Genomic DNA, 25921 nt, shown 5'->3' with positions numbered 1-25921 from the left:
GTGAACCTCTCTTGTGCGTGCACGTGGACACGCTGGCACCCTCTCCAGCTCTGCCCTCCCACCAGTGCACGTGCATGAGGGTGCCCCATGCTAAACGCTGCAGAAACGTCCTGTGTGGTCTTCTGAGGGTTGGCCAGTCTTTCTTTTGAATTCTCATTCCTACCGGCAGGTAGTAATGGTCAACAGGAATCCCTGCATCCAAGGGGCTGTGTTGTGCCCTGTGCGGGACAACAGGTCGAGGCCCTTGGGAGGGGAGTCTCTGGAGTTAATCTGTATGTGCATTTGTGTTTCCCCCACCACGTCTGCAGTTTGCTGACTTCTCCCTTTGCTTCCATCAGTTGAGAATGAAAGTCACTGTGACTTTGTGAAACTGCGAGAAATGCTGATTCGAGTCAACATGGAGGATCTTCGGGAGCAGACTCACACCCGCCACTATGAGCTGTACAGGAGGTGCAAACTGGAAGAGATGGGCTTCAAGGACACGGATCCAGACAGCCAGCCCTTCAGGTGAGTGGCCTTCACATCTAGCATCAATTTAGAGCAATAGTTTGGTACTGACACTCCAAAAAAATGGGAGGTTTCTAGGTGGTATCCACAATGCTGGGCTGGAACATAGTAGCACTGGGTTTGAACTTGCAGCTGACTTTGGTGGCATTCCCTTCCCTGCCTGTTTGTCTTTAAGCAATGCAGACAGGCGTGCATTTCCCCATCCCTAACTCATTTGTGTCCAAAGAGTCTGGATTTTGTTTGCTTTCTTCCCCAGCCTTCAAGAAACATATGAGACCAAAAGGAAAGAGTTCTTGGGCGAGCTCCAGAAGAAAGAGGAAGAAATGAGACAAATGTTTGTTAACAAAGTCAAGGAGACGGAGGCAGAGCTGAAGGAGAAGGAGAGAGAGGTGGGTGTGCCAAAAACCTGTGAGAGGAGCCCAAAATACAGCCAGCATAGGATCTGGGTCTGGGCAACATATGAATCCTGGAAAGCACATGCAGCTCTTGAGCAGACCTCACCAGCCAAAGCACAAACACACACACACACGCACCTTCCCCCACTCAGAAAAGGGGACACCGGGTAATGTTTTCAAAACAGCATCACTGGTTTAGGTGCCCCAGAAACAACAGCCTTCCCCATCCTGTGCAGTGTGTAGGAGACTTAGCTGCTGCTTGGTGAGTGAAGGGCAGCGCAGGACGTTCTGGTGAGCATTCATGTCAGGTGGATTTCACCCCTGGAGACTCACTGGACAGCAGAGTAAAGGGGGCAACTGGGCTGGAGTCCCCTGTGCCAGTGGTGTGACTGGGGAGGAAATAAGTGGACCATCTTCAAAACCGGTAGCGAACAAATGAATCCACAATGTCCACAGCCCCTGTGAAGGGCTGCAGACTGAGTCGAGATCCTCAGCGCACTTACTTGGGGCTCCCGCTTTCTCTTGGTTTGATATGCGGTGTCAGGCAGAGCCGAATTTATCGTGTCTTCGCCGCCTTTTGGCGAAGAGGCGGTGATTGCCCAGAGGTCAGCTCTGCCGAGGGGCTTGCACGGTGCAGGGGCACTGGTGCCGTACCCTGCCCACCAGTTGGTCTCTGTGGGGCGGTGGGGATTCGTGCGGGAGCTGTGACTGCGGCTCCCGGGGGAGCGGGGCAGGGGGAGCGCAGCCTGACGGTCGTGCTGGATGCAATGCTCAGAGGGTCTGTCTCCTACCAGCTGCATGAGAAATTTGAGCACTTAAAAAGGATACACCAGGAAGAGAAAAGGAAGGTGGAGGAGAAGAGGAGGGAGCTGGAGGACGAGATGAACGCTTTCAACAGGCGGAAAGTAGCGGTGGAAACCTTGCAGTCCCAATCCTTGCAGGCTACCTCACAGCAGCCACTGAAAAAGGACAAAGACAAGAAAAAGTAAGTGACCGAACTTGAGTCTTTCTCCTCTACCGCTGGGAAGCTGGGTGTCTGCTCAGATGCTTTAATGCTCGGTCAATTGCTTAGACAGCAAATGGAAAAGGGGATTTTGGAATCTTAATTCCTATCCTTCTGACTCTTTGCTTAAAGTAGAGGAGAGACAGGGCCATCCTGTGTCCGGGCACTGTGGTGGCTGCAGGTGGCAGGGATTCACAATTTGGGGCTATTCTGTAAAGGTTGAGAGTCCTGCGGGGTTTGCCCTTGCCTCTGTGACAGCCAGCTCAAGTGATCCTGTGAGCCCTCTGCTCCTGGAGACAGCCAGGAAGGTGACTCCAAATCTTCTCCCCAGCAGAGAGGAGTGGGGACAACCTCAACACAGTTGTAATGTCTTACAGATGAGGTCCCCCGTCATGCACTACCTCACTGTGATCTGTAGGCTTGGGGCCCTCTTTGGAGAGTGCTCTTACTTTATTTTTAGAGACAGAGCTGTGAAGAAGGAAACAGCAGCTTAGAATGAAGACGCATTGGAAATTCATTAGGGTTCTGTGTGAAATAGGGCTCCAAGACACAGTTCTGCTTAGGAGAAAGCTCTTTTCCCCTAAAGGCAGAATTCTTATCTTAGCTTTCTGCAAGTTAATTGACATTGCTGAAGCCAGAAAGAGTGTGGAGCGAGGGCATGTAAATAATGCTCTTTCAGCTGCCTGGTTGTGTAATGATAGAGCAGGAATGGGGCAAACAAACTTAAAAAGAAAAGGTGTGTGTGGGTGATCCTGCTTCCATTCAAGCCAGTCTGCAAGGAACACTGGCTAGGGAACAAAATAAGAAACGCCACCGTGCAAGCTGGTAATTCTGTTATTCCAGCATTTTTTGTTGCTTCCCCTTGCGTGAAGGAGCTAAAGAGTCTGAACTGCATTCTGTTAAATCCAGAACAGGCTGGTGGCAATGCTTTCTGAGCCTTTTAATGATGAAAAGGAAAAAAGACCACTGAGGGTAGCAACAACTGAGTTTCCTCTTGACAGCGCAACATTTGGCTTCACGTTGCTGATGAGATCTTGTGCTCTGTCATTTCTCCGCTGTGAACTGCAGCACTAGAGAAGCTCATTCTGTGTACTGTCATGCTAGTAATTTGTTTCTTCCTATGGAAGATAACAGTGCGTCTTATTTAATGTATTTCCTTGGAATGTAAATGTGTTGATGGTGTTAAAACAAAACCAAAGCACTCTCTTCTGCAGACCCCTCAGCACGCTCTGGGCATGTCCCACCTCACACACAGTCCCAAACGGTTTGTAAAATATTCTGCTGAAAATAAGGTTTAATCCAGCTAAACTCGCACATGAATTAGGGGCTGAATACTGGGGCAGCCTGTGGCCCAGGTCTGCTTTGAAGAAGGCGAGCACGCCGAGCCGCGCGCTGTTAACTTGCGGGAGCGATGCCGGTCGCTGGGATGCTCGGCGGTGATGTGCTGCGCGCGCTGGCCAGGCGGAAACGCTGCAGCTTCCCCTCTGCTCCGTCTGTCTGTGGTAGAAATAGCTTTCCTGTGCTTTGCTGATTTTAGCCCACCTGCAGATGTGAGTCTGGACGCCCTTCCTCTTCTGGGTGGCGATTAGAAACCAGCCGTGGTCAGAAGGAGGGCCAGGAGAAGGCAGCTCGGGAGGCATACGAAGGACTGTGGGGCACCCACAGTGTGTGCTCTGCCTCATGCTGGGGCAGAGGGGCCACTGTCATCAAGAATAAAATTAATAAATTAGGGTGAGGAGGTGGTTTTGGATTGGGTTTTGGGGTGTGATTTGTTTGGGTGGTTTTTTTGGTTTTTTGTTGGTTTTTTTTTTCTGCAAACCTGTGAGCTGGTTCAAAATGTGGTATTTGGGGGTTTCTACTCAAGCAGGATAACAAAATTCGTAATAAAAAATTCAAAGGAAGGTACCTCCCCTTGGCCTTGCCAGTGACCTGTCTTCCCAGGCCCCCTCTTCATCTGGGAGGCATCAAAAGGAGCCAGGGGTCTTGTGAAACCTGTGTGTCAGAGAGCACAGCCCTAACCCATCCCACCGCTGCATCCCCAGCGGTCAGTTTGGTGTTGACCCCACAGACCGCACGGGCATGAAGAGGATCTGTGTGTTCCCTGGCAAGCAGCAGGAATGTCTTTGCTGGCTTTCTTACCGAGATCTTTCAACCAAACCGGACTGGAAGGCAACTGGGATTTGGGGAGCTGGTGGCAGGCAGTGTCCTCCCCTGGGACCGGTGGCAAAGCTTCCCCCGGCAGATCCTGCAGTTCAGGCTGTGCCTGGGGCTTTGGTCAACGAGGAGCTGGTGCTGCACAGAGCCGAGCGTGATATTAGCTCGGGGTTTGCTCTCTTCTTGCACCCGAAGCGGGACCCAGAACACGCCGGGGGAGCATTGCTGCCGGGAGAGTCCCCGCAGCTCCCCAGGGGACGGGGATGCGGGTGGAGGAGTATCCTGGCTTTATGGGCAAGATGTTGGGACCTTGCAGGAACCGGGAATACATTGTGAGCTTGAGGAGGGGGTGTTTTTTCTTGTTTCAATTTTCAGGAGAGCTAGCGGAACCTTTTATCGTCTCCTGTCTCGACAGCGGTTTTAGTAGCCTTAATAAGTAAAAAATGGAGATGGAAGAATTGCAGGTGTTGCGGGGGAATAAAGGTGTTTGTGCTGAGGTTCTCTTCTGCACTTGCAGCTGCCAAGCAGGTTGCGCTCTGGCGTGGGGCTCAGCGCGCCGGCGGGTTGCTCTCATCTGTGAGTCTTCAGATGCCCGAGCAGTGTTTGCCCTTCTCTTCCTTTTTGTTTTTAACATATTTAGCGACACTTTGCTTTTGTTTAATTTTCATAACTTTAATTCACGCTTTTTTATGTTTTGTTTCTTTCAGTTAATCACACACAGACTTTCAGGCCAAGAGTGGACTTGGTGCTTTCATGTGTTAAGTTGCTTGAGTTTCCCACCCTGTGACCCTTCTCATAACATTGTGTGAGTGGACCAAAGTGAAAGAGAAAATGAGCATCTTCGGTGGTTGCAGTGTAACGACTCGCTGTTATCTGTACAGAATTTATCAGGAGGTTTTAAGGAAGTAACCTTACCATGTACATTTTGTTAAACAAAGTCAACTAATCCCTCAAGTAAGATGTTTTGTTCTAAACCCAGTGATTGAGCAGCTGTGTATAAAGTGACCGTAACTGTTTGTGTGAACTCATCTTACCCACCAGCTAAATAATTGCTTTCTAGATTTATTTTTTTTTAAATTGGCTAAGGTGACTGCTTGAGGCTCATCTACCTTCCCCTGTACATGCACAAATGTGAGGAGTGGTGTAAAGAATGCTGAAACGTTTATTTTTCTAACAAAATTCTCAATTTGAGTAAGTTTTTAGAATGGGTAGAAAAACACAATGCTTAGACTTTCTCTCCTGGGAATCTTAGTCAGAGTAACCGTCATTCCAGTAATTACATATTTTAATCCTGAATTACGCTAAACACTTTCTACATCATTTATAATATATATATATATATATAAAGAGAGAGAGAGCGGTTAATAAAATTCATGGGACAATGTTTTGAATTTTCTTTACTGCTAAAGTAGAACATTTATATAGAAAGATTTTTCATAAGAGTTTGTTGTATAATGTGGAACTACAGGATTTGTGTAACTTTTCAGTTGTCATTTACCAATGTATTCTACTGTTGTAGAAAAACTATTTAAGTGGTCATCTTTACTCTTTAACCTTAAACTTATTATGTGCCTAATAAGGAGAATCCCCTGATCTTTAGCTATGCACTGTATTTATGCTGATAGGCTCTATTCCTCTTGGAAGGTGCTTCCTTTAACACTCCTCATGCCTCGAAATTGCAGCCTTGTTTTCCTGGGCAACTGAGCTTAGAGGAATAATTAGGATCAATTTTTTTTTTTCCGCTCAAACCATTTTGTGATAAGGCAGGACAATAACTGAATAGAGACTTACTAGCTATGTTGTCATGGAAAAATAGTTGGATCCAATTCCATCCATCCATCAGGTAACAGGCTAAAAGAGAGCAAATATAAAATATTAACCCCCACATAGTATCTTCAGAGTTTATAAAAACACTGGCTGGCTAAGTGTTCATTGTGAGTGTGTGCTTTTTTATTTAGTTATATCAGAAAAATCCTGTAACATTAATTTTTTTTTTCCTTAAAGACTTGTCTTTAAGCTAAGATGTCAGGAAATTCCTTATTTGACTTGCAGATGGAGGTGTACAGCCTTGCATCTGAGCTGTTACAGGTCTGTTTGAGGGTAGTATTTTACTGGATTGTAAGATGAGGTTCTTTAACTTGCATATCCCATTAAAGCAGCTTTTTTTTTTTTTTGCTTTTTTCCCCCCACTTTCTAAATACATGCTCAGGTGTTAAACTGTTTTTGTATGGACATTGGTCTTTTATATGGATATACTGAAAATCACGTCAGTGTTACTTGATGCTTGTAAGAAAGAACCTCATGAAGATTTCACAGGTACCTTTTAGAACAGGCCATTTTTCAAAGAGTACAAATTATGCACACTTGTTAGGAGTCTGCTGAAAGCTGAACATTTAGTTTTTAAGGCTGTGCCTCCAGGTTAGATGTATTTTAAAGAGTAACTGTCAAATGTTAGGAGGCTCAATGTGTTTTTCTCAGAGAAACGTACAAGGAACCCAACCTATTGTTACATGCAAGAAGACAATTCCAGCTCACCACTGACTACAGTCCAATCCTGTAGCAAATTAGGGGCAGGATTTTGATTTTTGCTAATGAGAGAAACTCTGCTGCACTAATTGCATGAGTAAGCAGCGCTATTTGCTTCATTCTTTTGCTTCTCAAGGCCAGTGCTACGAAGGCTGGGATAAAAGTTAACTGATGATACCGGGTATGCAAACAGCTGCCTCGCCATCACTTTTCCAGTCGATAGTTTTCTCCCGATCTCATGCTGCAGCCAGCAAGATCTATGCAAATGATTTCTATCTGCCCTGGCTCACCAGAGATCAGTTCTTTTTTCCTAGAATAACAGGTAGTTAAGAATGATGACAACAATGAAAGAGTAAAAACCTTCAGATACATGGGCATTGTGGAGACATTTCCAGCTTTTTCTGATGAAGACATTCAGAATGTATGTAAAAATATTTTAATGACAATGATTATTATATTACATTGACTTTATGTTGTGATGGACATACCTTTGCCTTGCAGTTACTTGTTCTTTAGACCAGTCAACATCGTAATCTCCCCAATGGGACTCAGTCTTTTTTTTTCTCTAGTACTTGGTTTTTCCTTTTGGCTGAGACAAGATTTAAGTATGTGGTGTATAGGGTAGTTCTGCATCTTATTTTTATTTAACAAGTTACAAATACACGGTGATTCTAATATCACTCCAGTCCGAAGATTTACATCTTGTAGGCTAGAAGAAGTGAAAGAAAAACCCTTCAGCAATGACTGAAACTGTTCAGTTACACATCTTTCAGTTGTTTTATACATTTATCTGTAAAAGGTTGGTATTAATGGGAAAAACTGTCCTTTTTTTTTTATCATTTAAACATTTACCATCATATATGTTGTCTGCTTTCTAATTTAAAAAGTGTTTTGTGGGGCTCTAAGCTCTCTAGGCTTCACGTCTGGCTGTGGTGGATGCCCCAAGGGTGGAGATGGGATGATTGGCTCAGAGCACATGGAGGGGCCTTGGGGACCTGCCGGGGGGGTTGCGGCCTCTCGGACAGACGGACGTGCTGCATCCATTCGCTTTGTCATTCTGAATGTGGTGGGGGTTGTTTTTTTTTTTTTTGACTTTCATTTCTTTCCACTCACTTTGTACTTTTTTTTCTTTTATTAAATCTCACATGTATTTTGAGTTTTTGTGGTGTCATTTATTTAGTGGTGGATTTCCTGTGTTATTTAGTGGATCTCTGTTGAACTAATCATGTGTAATGATTGAAAGCTTACCAGTCACAGGATGTCTTCTGACTATTGGGAACATTCAAAAATAAAATTGGCTAATTTCTGCATCATACAGTATGCGGAAAAGCATCTCATCTGTAATCTGGGTAGAAATTCTAAGATATTAATTCAAATGCCGTCCCTATTTGGGCAAAAGTTGCCTTTAAGCTTGTTGGCACTTCTCCTTTGTGGGATCTGGTGACTGAGCAGGTAGATTTACCAGCAGTCTTGTTGTTGTAATGATGCCCAGAGAGGTGATTTAAGGGTAGGATGAAAAGGGAGCAGAGCTGGAGGGTTTCCTAATGGTAATTCCAAAGCTTCTGCAGAAGCACATCATACACTTAGATCAATGCCAAAAAAAAAAAAAAAAAAAAAGACCACAGCTTTAGCTTGGTGTTTTTTTTTCAGAGAGAGCTGCTGCTGAAGCTTTACCTGAAGGCTTGTTCTTGGTGTCTGTTCTGTGGGCCATTGCTACATATGAAGCTATATTCAGTTAATTTAGGGTTTCTCTGGGTTTTATTTGGGGTTGGACTGAGATCAGTGCTGCACTTAAGACAAAACCAACAAGTGGAGTTTGGCTGATGCATAGTGTTTGCTGAGGTGGTGCTTCTGACAGGAGCTTTTTCTGCAGCCCCAGTTTCCAGAACAAAACCAAATCGGTGATCCTGACTGCTTCTGAAATCTTTTTAGAAACGTGCCTATGGACAGTGCTGTGGCTACAGGAGTTGGCTTGTGTGCAAGACCTCTGCTTTTTGCATTTAATATGCAGCTTGCTTAAAAGGCAGAGGGCAGTTCTGGTCATCTTATGTGCTGCCTGTTTGCATCCCATCTTCTTACAAGGCCGGGATGGTTACCCAGCTGCGGTACCAAGCTGTACGGACATGGTGCGTCCACCCGTGGAGAGCTGACCAGAAGCAGTGGTTGGAGCTGGCGTGATATTGCCTGTAGCGATCACCGACGAAGTGCAGGTGAAAGTCTGAGCCTGCGCTGGGTTGAAATTGTCGCTTCAGCCTGTTAAATTTTTGAAGGATAAACCTTAGTGGGGACTTAGCAGTTGATACCAAGTGGTTTGTGTGAAATGCTTTACAACCTTTTCCATCCTAATACTTTTTAAAGCCAAATCTTCTAGGAGACCGGAGAAGAGAAGGTGCAGTCAGGTACATAAGAATGAATTGGGAAATTGAGGCAGTCGAGTAGCTGGTCATTTTAAAGACGGGCCACCTGATGACTCAGGATGACGAGCATCGGCAAGTATTTTTCCACAGGAGCAATGTTAAGATCATTCAGTAATATTTGTGCGAAGCTCCTAGAGATGCTCGCAAGAGAATGAGAAATGCGAAGTGTTGTTATCAAAGCAGTTCAGCAGCGAGGTAGGTACTGCCCGTGTTTTGCAGTTCCAGAGCCGAAGCCCGGTGACTGAGGCCCTAGGACATGTCGATGCTTTCTGTTCAGGACCCAGCCCAAACCCAACCTCGTCTCCTTGTCCTGGGCTGCTCGGCAGGGAGATCTGCGCAGCTGTGAGGGACGTAACCTGCAAGGACAGCGCAAAGCCACCAGCTCTGCCGGCCGGGAGAGCCGGCTTGGGCTGTGTGTGCTGGTCGGTGGTGGCTGCGGTCCTGGCCGGGCAGGAGACGGCTCCGCACCTCTCCCCATCCCGTGTCTCCATAGCACGTGACTTCTCAGATGTTCCCTGTCAGCAGTCTTTCCTCATTAAAATTTTAAATCAAGCCTCCGATCACCAGTTCCAAACAAGATCTTGGCAGCCGTGAGAGCTTCTCCAAGTTGCGATGGTTTAAATTCAAATGTCTGTACCCAGCTCCGCACACTATCAGGCGGCATACGTTAGATTTGTATTTTGACCTTTCATGTTGTCTTTACTTAATGTAAATAACTGAAACTTAAATACTGATTCTCTTTTGTTCTTTCTGTAGCTTTTTTAGTCTTCCCAGTGCGTGCTCCATAACATCAGGAAGACATGTTAATTAGAAGATTTGTTAAGGCCAAAACATCTCATGCAGAAGAAATTAATTGGTGCTTTCACCTTTAAGCTTGCAATAGATTGCACAGAAGAGATTATATAGCAAGGACTAAGATGCACGGTATCTTTTGATTGGGAAATATTTGCTTGAACAGGTTTCTTGATAAAGTTGAAATCTAAGGTACTTGCCAAAAGATAAACTGCTAATTAAGGCTGCTGCATGGCTTGCACTAAAACCAAAATGCTAATCTCTGGGCGAGAGCCCGTCCAAAGCAGTTAATACTGACCGAACTTCCAGAGAGGTGAGGGACAAAGCTGGGTTAGCGCGAGGCGGGATTTCAGCTTGCTGCTTGAGCTGCTGCTGTAGCTGCGTTTCCGTGTGTCCTCTCCTCAGCCTGGTTTTGGGGTGTAACTGGAGAACCTCCTAACGTCCCTAACCTTTCAGCTGGATTCTCACGTTTCTTAGCAATAACTCTTCCGTGTAGCTTTTTCCTGTAGACTTACGGGTTTTATAACCAAAATCCTCCAACCTTCATTTGTTTAGTTTTCCTAGGGCTGCACACACGTGCCTCACAACGTAACCCCTTCCCCAGAGCTCCCTGCCCACCTCCCCGCTCGCAGCTTCGGGGACGGGTGACCCTGCCTGGCCAGTCCGGATTCCAGCACGTCCTACTGGGATGTGGTGGGTGAGAAGGGAACCATTTTAAAGGACAACTAATTGTTATATGTTAACGGAGGGGAAATGGTTTAAGGCTGGAGACTCGGTGTTCCTGTTTGTGAGTTCTGTGTTTGTAACAGACTGATTTCCCCTTAAACAAATACTTGTTTAAGAAAAAAGAGAAAAAAAAGTGTGGTGTCTGTGCCCCAGTCTAACTTCACACAGAACAGGGAGAGGCCCCAGTTTATCTTCGTTTTAAAATAACCTTGTAAACAAATCTCAGGAATGACCTGCTTGTACCAAAGTTGGGTTTAATAAAAACAAAACTGACTTGTTTAACAAACTTCTGTTAAAAACATGTTTTGTATGCCAGCTGTAGTCACTGGAACAACGAAGTGCTGTGTCCAAATTCATGACCCTCACTGTTATTCCAGTTTCCCTCTGTTAACCCCCTTACCCTGTCCATCTGTGTTTAAAGTCTGATGTCCCCTGTGCACCCCCATACGTCTGGGGCGGCTGCTGCCAGCAGCCCCCCTCCCTTTCTCCATGCTGCTGCTTGCCCCAGTGCCGTGGGGCTGGGGGCGTAGGACCAGCAGAAAGCCAGTCCTTGGTAGGAGGTTTGAAGGAAGCTTGCACCCCTACCCCTACCTCGTGCTGGGTGGTGTGGCCGGAGTGGGACGAGGTCTGGCTGTGAACAGCGGGCTGTGTGACAGGAGCCCCCCGAGCAGGCTGCGTCTCCATCACCACCCAAGAGTCTGTTGAGATGGAGGGGATGGTGTAGAGGCACTGACTGCCGCAGGCACTGAGCTCCTGTCCCCAGGGTATGCTGTACGTGACAGTCACCGAAACCTCCGGATACCCTTGGCATGAATTAGAACTTGGAAATAATTCTCAGCCTGTAACAGGTATGTGTTAACGTGGCCTGAAAATAACCAAACTGGGCATACGGGGAGGTTCTGGAGACTCCTGCCACTTGCAGGCAGTAGGGACTAAACCCCGTGACAAGCATGTTCATCCCACCTTGCTCATCCCTGCCTGTGCCTGCTGCCGCAGCGGGCAGGGGAGAGGCACCACAGGCTTCAGTGGAAGTGGGACCAGGTGAGAAGCAGCCAGGCTCTGACCAGGCTGTCTCTGGGGCCCTGGATTCAGAGCTGGAGGTCCACTTGGGATGGCTCCGTCTGTCTTCATGTCTGTTGTGCCCTGCACCAGACAGGAGGAAAGCTGAAGCAGTGCGTGACCATCAGGCTGAGCAGAGCCATGAAACACCCTTTGCCACTGTTTTGATGACTATTTTAAACTTGCCTGCGTTCTCTTTTGAGGCAAACCAATCTAATTCCTTTGGGAAAGTTTTAATCTGGTTTGAAGGTATTGTCAAGTTAGATTCCCATCTAGATAGGTGAATTGGGAATAAAAGCTTTTTCTTTTTCTTTCCCCAAATTGCTCAGAAGATTTGATTAAGTTCTGTTTGCCATGACAATAGTTTGGTCACCAGTGGGTTTCAAGTTGCGCGCCTTGCTGAGGAAGAACAAGAGGGAGCTGCTGAGACCTGCCAGGAGTTAATGCATCACTTGATCTAAGTGTACTTTTCTGCATTCTTAAAGAATTGAACTGTAAGTACTGTTCAAATTGAATTTAAAACACTAAGGCCAATTAGCAAAAAAACCAAAACACAAAACCACTGCATAGAGGCAACCCCAGAAATGAGATATAAAGGCTTTATACATGTCTGAAGGCACTTGGTATTGGTGATGTCTCGAGGTAGCCGGCTGCGTGCTCTGAAAGATCTTTCTGCGATCCCGGTGCTGGTTGCTGTTAGTTGCTTCTGTGCGTTTCATTGACATATCAGCAAATTTTGTCAGAAACCTGTAACATGGTAAAACAACTGTTGTATTACTCTTCTCTCTGCTGTTTTCTTGTATCTTGATCAATTCTCTGACCACAGAAGTTTCTTTATTTGTGCAACTGTGTAAATGAACTCTTCTTCTAGGTCATCACACGCCCACCGTAAGTAGCGATACCAGGTCAGGTTTATTATCTGAAACACAGCGGTGAATGCTGGTCCGCAGCAAGGCAGCTTCATCCTTACATGTAACGGTGCCCGGGTGACTTGCTTTAGCTGTGACACGTTTCCTTTTGGTGGTGGTTTATGAATGGGAGATGTGGCGGTGGCTGGGGGTGACTCTGAATTGCTTCGCTGTTTCTGTAGGTGATTTAATGTTTGGTTTATGTTTCGCTTCTGATTCAGCATCTGAGCATCCGTGTACAGCAGGGGAGTCTGCCAGGAACCTTCTTGAAGGACAAACCAATTCTGTGGATACTTACTGTAGGGGATTTCAGATGTAATTGCAGCTTTGTTTACAAGGTGGTGTTAGCTTCAGGCATCTGGAAATCTGGTCTGAAGTAAGGCAACAGCAAAAGGAGTCTGGGTTTGAGAGGTGTGCCTTCCCTGGGCCGAGACTCCTGCAGGGGAAGAGATCCTGCTATTGCAGACACAAACGCACCCTCGCTTCTCTGGCAAGGGCTGGAGCCCAGGACGGGGAGCTGTGCTGTGCTCCCGTCCAGAGAGAGGGAGGAACCAGCCTTCCTTACCAGGTCAAGATGAGGCACCGTAAGAGCTCTTTGAAAGTACGCTGTAAATGTTCTCTGGCGTTTTACAGGGACTGAATATTCCCCAGAACAACAGTCCTCGCAAAACTAGCCCTAAACACGTCAGATCTGTGCCAGCAGTTGCTGTGCCGGCTGCATTTGGCGTGTTCTCGCCAGTAACTGGTGTGTAACATAATGGTTACAGGATCTACAGCAGTGGGTTTAGCTGCAGGTAGAATAAACTTGTGTCTGTAGCATGCATGCTGTGTGCGATCCAGACAGGCAGGCACAGAAAGGAGACAGTCATCATCTCTGAAACTCAGCTGGGCAAAATGATTGTTCCTGTTACTGCTGTCACCTGGATGTGCGGTGTGTTCATCTTGTTACTCATTACTTGTCCAGGCAGGGAGGGGAAAGATACTAACAGCCTCAGACTCCACTCTGCCAGTAAGAAGGGAGTTTGTGCAGTTCTTGCTATCAAAAATGGTCTCTTTCTGTAATGAGAACAGTCCTGTTGCAACAGCAGCTTCTTCCTGTAGTTTGCAACTTGTTCTTCAGGGCAGGAAGCTCCCTTCCTAAAGATGACGGGAACACAAAGGTAGGTGGCACTTTAACCTCCTGAAGCCAAGCCACAAGCGTTTAGTTCCTTTATCGTGACTCCAGCACTGGGATAGGTGTGCAGAAGGGACCTGCGCTGCCAGAGAGAAGCAACAGCATATCCTGGGAGAGCAGGCAGGCTCCAGATTTACTGTTCCCATCCCAGCATGGTGTCCTGCACACTGAGTGGGAACACAGGACCCCATGGGCCTTTCAGCACTGACTTCATCCTTTAGAATTAACCCCGTTAACATGTACTTTTGAATGTTGATCGTATAGATCTGCAGAGGTTTTGAAAAGCAGGCTTGTTCATGGTTTTTTGTGTCATCCAGCTTATGGGCAAGAAAATATGTACGTCGGCTCAAAGCCAGGGGAAAAAACATGAGCTACGGTCATTGTGGTATAAAGTTACAGCATGTTAATTACCATGTGTAGAACTTTTCTGCTAGCATTTCCACTGGTTAACGCAGCTGGCGAAGATGGTTGAGATAGGGCAAAGGGACTGGAGGAAAGCAGAACCAGACACGCACCCCAGCTTCCCGCAAGGACCTGTGTGGGCATCGGCTTTTGGCTGGGCTTGTCAAGGAGCACACTGAGAATGCACAGACCAAGCTTATATTTTATTTAATGAAAACTACAAAAGACAACTTGCCTCCTTCAAAAAGTCAGGCAGTCAAGTCACAGCTTGTGATAGAAAAGGAAGGTGCTGCACTGGGGGGAGGGAAGAGCCCGACCACGAAATTAAAACCTTCCCTGTGGTACATAGGCAGGATGAATAAATAACATATCCCAAGCGTGCCGCTGCCTGGCCCCCGGCTGCGTGGGTACCTCGTAAACCTTGTCTGGTCTAAAACCGGGCGGCGAGTCTTGTTCCTGCAGCATCCCCTGGCCAGGGCAGAGACTCCCCCCTGCAGCACGGCAGTCACAGTTTGCAGTAGCTTTGACTTGCCTCATGGGACCTCCCGCGGTTTCACTGCTGGTTCAAGTCACATCTGCTCACACATGTCATTTGCACGAAGTCTCCGATACTAAATGTTTCTTTCTGGAACACTGAGGCACTGCTTTCTTTGCAGTTTAAAATGAAAAGCACAGCTTTCTCCCTGCACACATACAAAGCTCACTCTGTTCTCTGTGCCAGTTCTGGCAAATGTAATACTTTAGAAAGCATTCTCTGTTAACAGAGCTGCTAAGGACATTGGTCCTGCACAATTCGATGTTCAGGAATTCCTCTCCTACAAGGTGAGATGATGAGCAAGGGGAAGAAGGCCAGAAACTTTCTTCCTCCCCTGATGAGTGCTGCTGTTACACAGCATGAGGGTCTCCTTGCTCCTGTCTCATCCCTGTCCCCTATTTATTTATCCTGTGTCATTACGTGAGACACCTGCTCAGCATTGAGCCTGTGCCAGTCCACGTAAAACCCTTCCCTGTTCTGTGACAGGACTTGCAGCTGTGGTGGTGTTATTCATCCAGTACTGTCTGGATTATACCTTCAAGCTAGGATAACAATCACCTGAAAATGCTGGCCCTATTGTTTAAAACAAAACCAAAAAAAGTCTAAGGAAACACTTATTTTAACAGAATGTGTAAGGCTGGTTTTTAAAAGTGCAATAGAGGTTTAAACTGACCTTTGTAGTTTTACAAACTGCTTTGCTATGGAGATGGGCAGTTCATAAAAACTAATGGGGGGGAAAGGCATTTTGTATTGTCTAGTCGGGTAAGACAGAACAAATTAAAAAAAAAACCACCTGAAAGGCACATGTTGGTGGGTGAGTGCCCAAGGCAACGATGACTGGATTAGAAGCAATTTCCCACAGCGTGTAGGAACTGCGATTGGGTCTTTAATGGCTTAACCAGGAATGAGCACAGACCTCAGACCCCTGGCTTCCAGGGTAAGGCCTTAAGAAAAACTGGAGGTTTGATTCTCGTTTTTCTCACTACTAAATCAAAACCTTGGTTCTACCTGAAAACTACTCTTACAGAGCCAGCAATGGGAGCTCCCCCTTCCTCGAAAGCAGCTCCTGTTCACTCTCCCACGGGGCAAGTCAGATTAGCTCTAATAAGAGAACAATGGAGTGAGCTGGATGAAAGGCTCAATCTGTCACACTCCATCACAGCTATTTTAAAAATAAACTCTGAGACATTTGGTTCTGTCTGGTGCAGTTCATAGCCTTCTGCCAACTTGATCCCTGAGTTGTAGGACTGTGACCAAGTCCCTTCTCTCCCCAGCTTTCTGTATTTATGTGATGTTAAAAACTGAGAGGTAGCACATACTGCTTAGGAAGGACATAAAAAAATAGATTTTGTCATTATCCTCTGAAAAACACAGCAGCACTTTTGCTCTGTTGTGTCGGCTGTTCTGTTTGCTGGTTCTGCAGTTGCTGCTTCCAAGGCAGTAATTCTCCACTAGTCCCTTTCAGGCGCCTGCAAGGGAGGACATGGGGAGCTGCCTTCTCCAGGCCTCAGCTGAGGGCACGAGCCACCCGTGGTCACCCTCCCACCACTCGCTCCCCCGTCCTCACTGTACAGGTGTCTGAATCCATCATAGTATTCATCTGTCTCCATGCGGTCATCAGGAATTTGGGCTGTAGTAGGTCTGAAAGGTGCTAAAACTGGCTGGTTTACAGCGACCCTCAACCTCACTTGATGGGAATTATTCAATCCAGAAGGGTCATGGTAGGGTAGCCTTGCCTTGGGGTGGCCCTGGATGGCTTGACTGATGGGACAGAAAATATAAACAGCATTGGATGGCTGCAAGCGCATTAGCTCTTGATCCACGAGCTCTTTGCAGTGGATGAACTCAGCACTGTTAACCTGTAAGGGAAGATGCAGATTTTTTATAAGTTCATGATAAATTACTCCTGGCCACTGGTCCTGTAACTCTGTAATTAGCGGGAGGGCAGGGACAGGCTGTATTGCGTGCCTCAGTAGATGCGTATCAGCGCTATGCACATTGGCCCTGATGCAAAACACTTAGTTGGGAGCTCCTGAACTACCACACAGAAGGTGGGCAAGCAATCCCTCTTTTTAAGAGGCAACAACAGTCAGGAGGGACAGCAGGAGGCTAGGCTATTTCGGACAAATTCAAGACCACAAAATGGGTCGACAGTAAGCTGACAGCCAGGGTCTTTAGCCTTCTAGGTGTACTCTCTTAAAAGGCACATGTTTTATGAAACTAGAGAAAAGCTTTAAAGAAAAAACCCAGAGCTTGCCTTTAATGTGTATCATTAGAAGCCAAATGTAACTGTACTTAAAAGTTTTTGCAGTGTTCAGTGGGAGGCTGGGGACACAGTGGGCAGGTTTTTAGGTGTTCCCAGCCACTCCCATTGTGGGAGAATCTCTCCTTGCTCAGGAGGCAAGGGGCTATCTGTGGTCAAGCAGTTTGGAAACCTCCCTTCCCTGCCAAAGGGAAGGCTCTCTCCCCAGTCCCAGCCCTTAACTGCAGTTTTATTCCCTCTCTTGTTAGCGCTAGCAAGGTCTGCAGGAAAGGCAGAACATGGACACGCACTTCTCAGAAGGCTGCTAAAGTGCAATGTTGGTTGAAAATACATGTGCGCTTTATTAATTTATCGGTGTCCTGGCCTCAAGATTTGTGACCAAAGGCCATTTTGATTCCTACCTGTGCTTTTTTTAGCAGATCAGTAATAACAGGAAACCAATCAGGAGTCAGCCTCTCCAGCTCTAAGGTGATGATCACCAAAGCCAATGTGGAGCCCTTAAACTGCAATAGTTGGTGGCACGCCATACAGTGCTGTAGCTGTTTGGTCAAGAATGCAACATGGCGGGAAGGATTCATCTGAGGCAGCCCATGTAGTAGATGGGGCCAGTTGGACATCACCATGGCATGGAACTGGAGAGAAGATAAAGTACATATATATATATATATAAAAAAAAAAAGCAGAGGTCAGTGAACTTTGTATGTTTTCATATGTTATCAAACAGAAGTACAGACTAATTTCATCTCGTATCAGAAAACCTAAAGGGTTCCCCCTGCCCCTTTTATTTTTGTGTTTTGTGTTTGTACTTGCCAACCATTGAACTGTTTTTTGAGCTTATAATGAATGTACAAGGTCTGTGTTTCCTAACAATTTCTGAAGTTTCTACGTTATCCAGATTGCTATCCAGGAGATACAATTCAGGCCAGCAGATACGAATAGAGTAAAACCAATAATCATGACTGCACTCTGAATTTACTGAGGAAACAAGCACCTAAGAAAGGCAGTTCTCACAATCAGCAGCCTAAGATGGCTTAATATTTGCACATAACCTTAAAAAAGGGATCCAGGATGTGTTCGTATCACATGATTTTTGCCTTACTAGCACATGATCGTTTCTTGAAGACAAAGTTTAATTGTTTCTATCAAATGTTTAGTAACTGCAGTGTGAACTAAGTGCCAGATTGGGGTAGTCTCGTTGCCTAAAACAAGGGTGAATAATTAGTGGGATGAAAAGGAAAATAGTTTAAGAAAAAACCTGTGTGTGAAATGTAGCAAAACTCTGACAGCTTTCTATGTACAGTATTAATAGAATGGAAATAGTTAGAAATATTTTTGCAGTGTGTATTTAAAAAAAATAAAAATGGCGTATAGTTGTGCATTATGAGAATCTTTTTAACGTCCATTTTAGTTGTCCTTTAAGATGGGAGTAAATTTTTTGAGCAAAATGAAAGGTTTTAAATAGTAGACAATTTTAAAAACAAATTTAAAAAAAATCACTGTAACATTCTTCAAAAGACTTGCAGATAGCTAGCAACAGGTAGTTTGCAAAGCATCTTGGGAAGGATGTGTGGGTGTGTGTATGTATGCGCATCTGTGTTTTCTAGTCTTATTTGATAAGGAGCTGTTTCTTTAAAGAAAAAAATTTGCAAAACTTAGTGCTTACGATGTTTAAGAAATCCATTGGTGTTGCTGTGTAAAGATCCCAGTGAAGCTTATCTAGTATAATTCTTTCCATTCTCAAGATCTCAGCTGGAGAGCGTTTACAACCACTCTGCACTGCGAGCGTCTTCACCGATGGTATTACCTGTAAAAAAAAAAAAAATTACAAAAAAATTACAAAAAAAAAAATAAAGAAGCCAACGTCCTACACAGTGCTCTGTGTGTTTCTCTGTATTGCAAAGGGATCTGACAAGTTGATACACATCCCAAACTGCTAAGACAGAATACTTGTTCAGGAGACCACTTTCCTAGGTAACTCCCATCCTAAAAGAAGACTGGCCCACGCTCACCACAGGGCAGCTGGCTACGAACCCAGCCCACGGCAAGAACGATGTCGTTCACCTCCCCTGTCACTGTGAGCCTCCTTAATGCTGCATCGGTGATGCACGTTCCCTGCTACCAGTCTCATTAGTTTGGCTCCTCTGACAAGCTAGGAGGAGGCTTCCTCTTGGCCTGTTTCACAGGGCCTTCTGTGGTTGTCTTTGTTTCCTGCGGTCATTGACTCAGCTTCTCCTTCTTAGCTGAGAGGAAAAGAAGAATAACCTCAGTGTGACACATCTTAAGAAAGGCTGCGAAGAGCATTTCACTACAGTAGAGGTTGTTCGAAGAGATATGCATGTCTGACTCCAACTTCTAGGCTTCCTGTTCTTTTTCAAAACAGAATGAAGGAAAGAGAAGTGCAAGCTGAAATGCTTTGGGCTCATGTTTGTAAATGTCTGAAGAAGTCTATCAGTGCACTTCTGCCACGAGAGATTACCATGTGTAATCTCACACTTACATGGGTAGTTGCTGATTTTACATGCTCATCTTGAGGTGCAGACCTGAGTCATTTCCTCACCGGGTTCAGAAACCAGTTTCGACTCCAAGCAAACTATTCTGTTTTAAGCTTCCTCTGAAGAACCTCTGCTTTGTCTTACCTACCTTACCCTCCCAGGACCTATCACAACAGAATTACAGCACTCCGATGCTGTGCGCACAAAGCTGTGCATGTGCATCTTGACCATCCCCTGCCCCAGACTAAGCTTTGTTGCAAGCCATGGATTCTGAAGAGAGGAGAGAGGTTTCAGGGCCGGAGGAGGGAAACATATCCATTACATAAGCAAACACAAGTCCTTCATCCATAAAGGTCACAATTCTTCCAAACAATGATGAAACAGGACTGAAAATGTTACTGTCACCCCTTAAAGACTACTTAGGATAAACCCATTAACATTTCCTCATTATGCCCAAGTTGCTGAAAGACCTGGAAACACGAACAACATGAACACAAGAGGAGTTTAGTGTGTTTTAAAATTAAACATACAGACCTCATCTTCTTCATTGGTTTTTGCTGCAAGGACAAGGCAGGAAATTGCTATGCACTGAAGATATTTTAATTGGGCCTGAAGGGAGAAGAAGAAAACACTGAGTAAAGAAGGTAACAGTCTTGGGGGAAATCATTGTCATTCTACGACAGATGCACAACTTTCAGACTTTCATTTAAGTTACAGTTGCTTCTGAATTAGTTTAGCTGCAGAAAGTTTCATTTGAAGCTGGAAATAGAACAATGAAATCCAAAGTGAAACAAAATAAATCCTCCTCTTGGTGCAATTTTTATTCATGTATCCCACAATTTTTAGACTATGCAATGGCCACAGTATTTACAATGCAAAAGTTATTCCTCTTCTCAGCTGAGATATTAAATAATATGCTTTTGCTAAATGCCAGTATTGATCTAAATAGAACTGAGAGCTGCAAGGCTCAGTTCAACTCATAACTGCTGTTGCTTTAGTGACAGAAAAAGTTGGCCCCATGATTTGGTTAAAAATAGTGGTTTCAAAACTAAAATATTAAAAGTGATAGTGCAAATGTTTTCCATTTAGCACAGACAACCAGATGATGAGTTCTTTGTATTTATCACAGCATTTGGACTACAGTTCACACAAACACTTCTACAGAAGACTGTAAATCAGTGGAACCTCATCAAACACCCGAGTTCATAGGCTTAAAAGCCTTCCCCACAAAGACCCTGACTGCTCCCTAAATCTGCTGCCAAACATAGTACCTGCTTTGTGTATAAACTGATTACATACTCTTTACATCCCCAGTCAGTGATCTAGCCAGGAAAAAGCTGACAGAGATTCTCTACCTTTACTGATGCCAATAACCGGTTAAAGATGCTGGTAGCTAAGGCAAATGTTTCAGGGTGAAACTTGAACTGAGAGCTTATTTCTGCAATCCAGAGAACGGCTTTCTTGTAACAGGACAGGGAGATATCTGTGCCCTGAGGGGAAGACAAAGTTAGAAGAAAAATACAGTTAGTGCTTTGATGATTTTGTTGAAGTATCTCCAAAGGAAGACTCAAATCATTCTAAGCGCTCTAATTAACATTTCAGATGTCTGGAGGCTTGAAATGCAGAAAGTTGTCAGCTGTGTCTACAGAGTGAGGGCAAGGGCAAATTTCAGAGCAGCTTAAAGTACTCGCTCGTGTTGCGCACCCAGTCAGGCTCTAGCTGTGCTTACAAGGGCCTGGTACCGGATTGTACTGGAGTACTGAATGGGGAAGCACCCAGTTCTCCCCTTGCACAGTGCGTATGAACCACCAAACCGTGCTCTTACAAGCAAGATGCTGAGTGTGCTCATTATTTCCCCCTCCTGAGAAAACTGAAGCCTCCAATGCAGCACATGTTTCATTCAGACAGCCTCGACAGGGAGAGAGAAACTGGAGTCAGGAGCAGGTTTTGATTTACTCTGCAAGATTATTTTTTTTAAACAGCCCTTGAATTTGCTTAGCGTTGGGACCACAGAAGCCTGGCTTACGCCTCCCCCAAGGCACCAGGCAAAACATACTCCATTTTTTTCTTTCTTACATCTTATTTGGAGATACATTCAGGTGAGAGGAAGGCCTTTACTCTGGCTGCCATTACGCCACGCATGATCCATGGTGCACATCTGAATATTGTTGTAGGAGAACTGAAAGGCCTGAGCAGCTACATAGAACAGACAACGTTTACCGCCAATTCGTTTAATATTACTCATCATGTTATCTGTTGCACTATTTTGCTTTATTTGACAGTAAAAACTCTTGGTAAAAAATAGCATTTCTACACTACTGCAAAAAAAGAGATGAGGCTGGCAGGGCACTTTTGTGCATCCTTCCACAGATCTGATGCACTTTACAGAAGCAGCTGAGCATACCTGTTTCTATTGTACACAGAGGCAACATTAAGTCTTGTAACTTCCTCAGGTAGCAGACTGACTCGCTTCAGCAGCTGGGAATGGGGCTGGGTTTCTGTTAGGCCTCAGTGAATTCCCTCTTCTCCCACCTGAATAGATGGGACTCAAAAGATGGTGTCGAGCACAACTAACTCTAATGTGACATATTTATGGCTTTACCATTGATTGTCTGTTCTTACCTGCTCCACCTCATTTCCCAAAACTACCTGAGTCAAAACAAAATGCAAAGCACCTAGTTTACATAGGGCATTAAAAAGATGTAAGATGGGACAAGTACAGACCCTCCTCCCCCTCCATTCCTTAAACTTAGTCCATGTGGGATGACTTTTGCATTCAGGTGGATTAGATGGCAGGACCAGCACTGCACCTCTGCAGAGTCCCTTAAGGACTTCCAAAGAGGACAGGGGAGGACAGGGGAGAGTACCTTCAGGGCAAGATTCTGGAAAACTGGCACTTTCCAAATCTTAGCCTCTCTGGCTAAGGCATTGTCCAGGAAGAAGGCAAGTCTTGAGCTCTCTGGAGGTCCAGGGCACTTCATGGCAACTCTTTGAGCCAGTTTCCCTGATGGCAGCCTCTGTCAAAACCAAGAAAAGAATTATAAAGCAACATCCCAGCTCCTCGTGCTAAGTACGATTTCCTCTCGTGATGCCTTTCCAACACTGAGAACGAAGTCAGGAGCAGCCATGCGACTTGTTTGTTTGCAGACAGAGCAGTCCTGTCATCCATTTTCCCCGAGGGGAAGCTCATGATGAAAGAAAACATGTCAGATGGCTGAACAACAGTGCAGTCGAGTTTTTTTCCTCCCGGGCTGTGTAAAGGCTTGCTTGAGTAACCTTGGGTCGAGCAGTACGTATTACTGTTCGCCTTGTTTCACACATTCAGCTCTCCATTTGCAGAGCTGTTAAGTTGCCACCCGTTATCACCCGATTTCAAGAGGCAAATAGAGCTCTATTGTTTCCGTACAAAAGCTCAAGGATGACTGTTCTTAGCAGGTTTATTAATTCCCAGTTAACAGTTTTCCTTAGAGCAGTTTTATCTTTCTCTGTTGCTGTTGCATGTCTTCAACAGCAACACTTTGGAAATACCACTCTTCAGACTAAGCACGTATTTACATGAAATAAGTATCTCCGGATAATATCATGTAAGTACCAAGCAGTGAGAACGTCTCAGTCCAAACCCGAGTATTTCAATGCTTACATTTTGGTGTGTCTAACAGCAGAAAAAAAAAAGATGTTACTAGACACAAAAATTCTGCTTTTCGTTGTAAAGAGTGGTGGATGTGGGCTTCCTCATCTGTGTTTTCTGGAAGCTCACACCATTATCTCTACAGCTCCATTAAAAACCCCAAAGTGACATGAATCCTCTGGAAACTGTTCTACATTTCTAAAGCTGAAACTCTGCGATGCCTGCGTTTCACTGAAAGCAGGAAACGTACGTGACTTTGGCTTTTGCTGCCACTGGATGTCAGAGCATCCAAACCTGACTGCCCGGATCATTTCAGCAGAGGGAGCTGGAAAAAGATTTATCTGTCCAGTTTGATGCACAGAAAACTTTATCCTCCTATAGCTAGGATAGCTGGGGGGGGGGGGGGGGGGAGAGTTAATTATAAGCTCAGCCTCCGGCTAATTTGAACGCGACTGTCCCTGAGAACGACGCCGAGCAGTTCCCGCACCACCAGTGCCCGAACTGCCCTTCCACTCCCGCACAGCGACCGGGGCGGGGGGGGCCGGCAGGGAGCCCCGGTCCCGGGAGGAGACACCCCCCTCCCCGCCCGCCCGCCCCCCGCCAGGAAAAGCCTCGGCGCCGTCCTTACCCGCCCGGGGGGGGGAACGCTGGGCCGGGTCCCGCCGGGCACGGGGGGGGCCCCGCCACCGGCGAGCAGGGCGGCGGGGCTGGGCTGACATCCGCGGCTGCGCGCAGGGACCGCCCCGGGGCGGGAGGGGGGGGTAGGCGGGCGGGGGCGATGCTTGCGGAGAGCCGGGACGGATCCGTGAGATGTTTCGGTCGCCCCCGGCCCCTCCGCCGCTTCAGCGCCCACAGGCGCTGCTGAACGTCTCCGCCGGTAACTTCTGTGTGATGAAACCAGCGTGGTGAAAAAACCACCCGTCTAGTGGGTGAGTGGGTCTAGTGTCCCTTTTTCGGCACAGCTCCTTCTTCCAGACTTCGGTGGGTCTCTGACCGCAGCCTCCTCCTGCGAGCATGCTTGTCCTGGGAAAGGGCAGCCTTGTCCTGCTCGGAGCTTGATCTCACGGGGAATGGCTCCGCTGGATCACTGGATCACCAGATCACCACTCTCCCGCCTGGAGCTTCCCAGGTGAACGTCGTCTCACCTGCACAGAGATCGTTGTCTGCATCAGGCAAAGCCATGCCTTTCTGGGATCAGGATGAAGTTCTGCCATGGTGAAAAACACGGAAACCTTCAGCATAACCCCCAAATCCACACCTGCCCCCTTTCCCGGCATTGGTTATTGCCTCAGCAAATGCACTGCCTCTTCTCTTTGGCATGGCCCTGTCCAAAATACTCTTTTGCTGCATCCACATCATCCCCAACACCTGCCAGGAGTTCCTTCCCTTACAGACACTGGGAAGGATTCCTTTTTTGTGTGTTTCACAGAGCATATGCACTCCCAGCGCTGGGCCACTCTGCCAGCATCCATGTTTCACCCCATATTTGCTTCCAACCAGGGTCTCCCCACCTCTCACGACCACTCCCCTCAGCTTTTCCCTTGGCTCCTGGTTCCCTTTGTTCTTCTCACACAGCATTTTCTGCAGGGAGCCAGTTCCAATACCTTATGTTAAACCTTTTCTTGTTCCTCAGCTTCATCTGCCCACACACAACTCCCTGTTGTCTACCAGCCCTTTGGGTTATACTTTTTTTGGTGTGAAGTTACTCTATTAATCTACTAATTCGGGTTATACTTTTTTTTGGTGCAAAGTTACTCTATTATTCTACAAATCTTTGCATACAGTACAGCTCTGAGTAATACTGTGGCGATATATAAATAGCAAAGCGACTGTGTTTGCTGAACACCTTGTCCTCCAGCTTCCTGACTCACCTGGTGACGCTCAGCTGGGGTTGAGGGAACAGCCCTGTCCTGTCATTACCAGCGTCTTCCCGGCCCTGCGATACACCAGTGAGTTTGGTGAGTGAGATCAGAAACCCTTCTGGAAGCCCCAGATCAATCCTGTCCACATTCCTGCCCCCGCCTACAGCCCTCTGGCAAGAACACAGCCAGATTGATTTACAGCCCTTAGTTTGTTTCTGCGCTTGATGCTTACTGCTGATTATTCCTGGCCTTGCTCTGGGATCCCAGGCCTCGGTGTCCAGAGCAAAGGGAACGCGGGGAGGAGTGGGACTGGAACAACACCCTGTGACCTGCCCACAGAAGGATTTGGGTGTGCAGAAATACCTGGGAAAGGAGTGAGACACTGGTCAGGGATCAGGAAAAGGAGACAGATTTTCTGCCTGTGTGGAGAACAAGCTGGGGCTGCAGCCCTGTCCGCTCTGGAGCCTTGTCAGAGTCCCAGAGCCCTGTCAGAGCCCCTGGAGCCCTGTCAGACCCACTGGAGCCCTGTCAGAGCCCTGGAGCCCTGTCAGACCCACTGGAGCCCTGTCAGACCCACTAGAGCCCTGTCAGACCCACTGGAGCCCTGTCAGACCCACTGGAGCCCTGTCAGACCCACTAGAGCCCTGTCAGACCCACTGGAGCCCTGTCAGACCCACTGGAGCCCTGTCAGACCCACTGGAGCCCTGTCAGACCCACTAGAGCCCTGTCAGACCCACTGGAGCCCTGTCAGACCCACTGGAGCCCTGTCAGACCCACTGGAGCCCTGTCAGAGCTCCAGAGCCCTGTCAGAGCCCCTGGAGCTCTGTCAGACCCACTGGAGCCCTGCCAGTCTCCTCAGAGCCTCGTCAGGCCCAGAGCCCTGTCAGAACCCCCCAGAGCCTTATCAGCCCCACGGAGGCCCGTCAGCCCCGGAGCCTGGTCAGACCTAGAACCGGAGCCCCCCGAAGCCCCGTCGCGGAGCCCCGGGACCCGGGTCCACCAGGCAAGGCCGCCCGCCCCCGCCCCGGTCGGCGCCATCGAGCCGCGGTGACACCGGCGGCCCGCCCCGCCCCGCGCT

At 46.8% G+C, this 25921-nt stretch overlaps 2 protein-coding genes across 3 annotated transcripts in view; one reads left to right on the top strand and one right to left on the bottom strand.

Moving 5' to 3' along the window:
- The window catches only part of SEPTIN8 (septin 8), a 40782-nt gene extending 29976 nt beyond the window's left edge, over window positions 1-10806 (top strand). Inside the window, exons 7-10 of one of the 2 annotated variants that reach the window (XM_069772749.1) lie at window positions 339-507; window positions 764-896; window positions 1697-1887; window positions 9759-10806. In XM_069772749.1, coding sequence (XP_069628850.1) covers window positions 339-507; window positions 764-896; window positions 1697-1887; window positions 9759-9813 — 548 coding nt within the window. In that variant the 3' untranslated portion in view covers window positions 9814-10806. Of the gene's footprint in view, window positions 1-338; window positions 508-763; window positions 897-1696; window positions 1888-4766; window positions 7736-9758 lie in introns of those variants that run through there. The other variant, XM_069772750.1, reaches the window with a different exon arrangement.
- Window positions 10807-14253: 3447 nt separating this feature from the next.
- On the bottom strand, window positions 14254-25900 carry CCNI2 (cyclin I family member 2). The gene is made up of 10 exons (XM_069772751.1): window positions 25790-25900; window positions 25076-25206; window positions 24853-24917; window positions 23610-24188; window positions 22221-22370; window positions 20709-20843; window positions 19888-19962; window positions 18525-18665; window positions 17263-17493; window positions 14254-16457 (listed from the first exon to the last, which is right to left on the bottom strand). Exons 5-10 carry the CDS (start codon window positions 22332-22334, stop codon window positions 16050-16052), a joined length of 1104 nt encoding a protein of 367 aa, XP_069628852.1. The 5' UTR covers window positions 22335-22370; window positions 23610-24188; window positions 24853-24917; window positions 25076-25206; window positions 25790-25900; the 3' UTR covers window positions 14254-16049.
- Between the last annotated feature and the right edge of the window lie 21 nt (window positions 25901-25921).

The sequence above is a fragment of the Haliaeetus albicilla genome, chromosome 27 (genome assembly GCF_947461875.1).
Source record: "Haliaeetus albicilla chromosome 27, bHalAlb1.1, whole genome shotgun sequence".
NCBI lineage: Eukaryota > Metazoa > Chordata > Aves > Accipitriformes > Accipitridae > Haliaeetus > Haliaeetus albicilla.
Note: the sequence above shows the minus strand (reverse complement) of the source record. Positions and strands in the feature narration are given on the sequence as shown.

Excerpts from the sequence above, each read along its gene's own strand:
- CCNI2 (XM_069772751.1), bottom strand. The coding sequence starts at position 22,334 with ATGAAGTGCCCTGGACCTCCAGAGAGCTCAAGACTTGCCTTCTTCCTG. Across the intron at positions 20,844-22,220 it reads TCCAGAATCTTGCCCTGAAG|GGCACAGATATCTCCCTGTC; the intron begins GTACTCTCCCCT and ends TCTTCCCCTCAG. Across the intron at positions 18,666-19,887 it reads AAACCAATGAAGAAGATGAG|GTAATACCATCGGTGAAGAC; the intron begins GTCTGTATGTTT and ends TTTTTTTTACAG.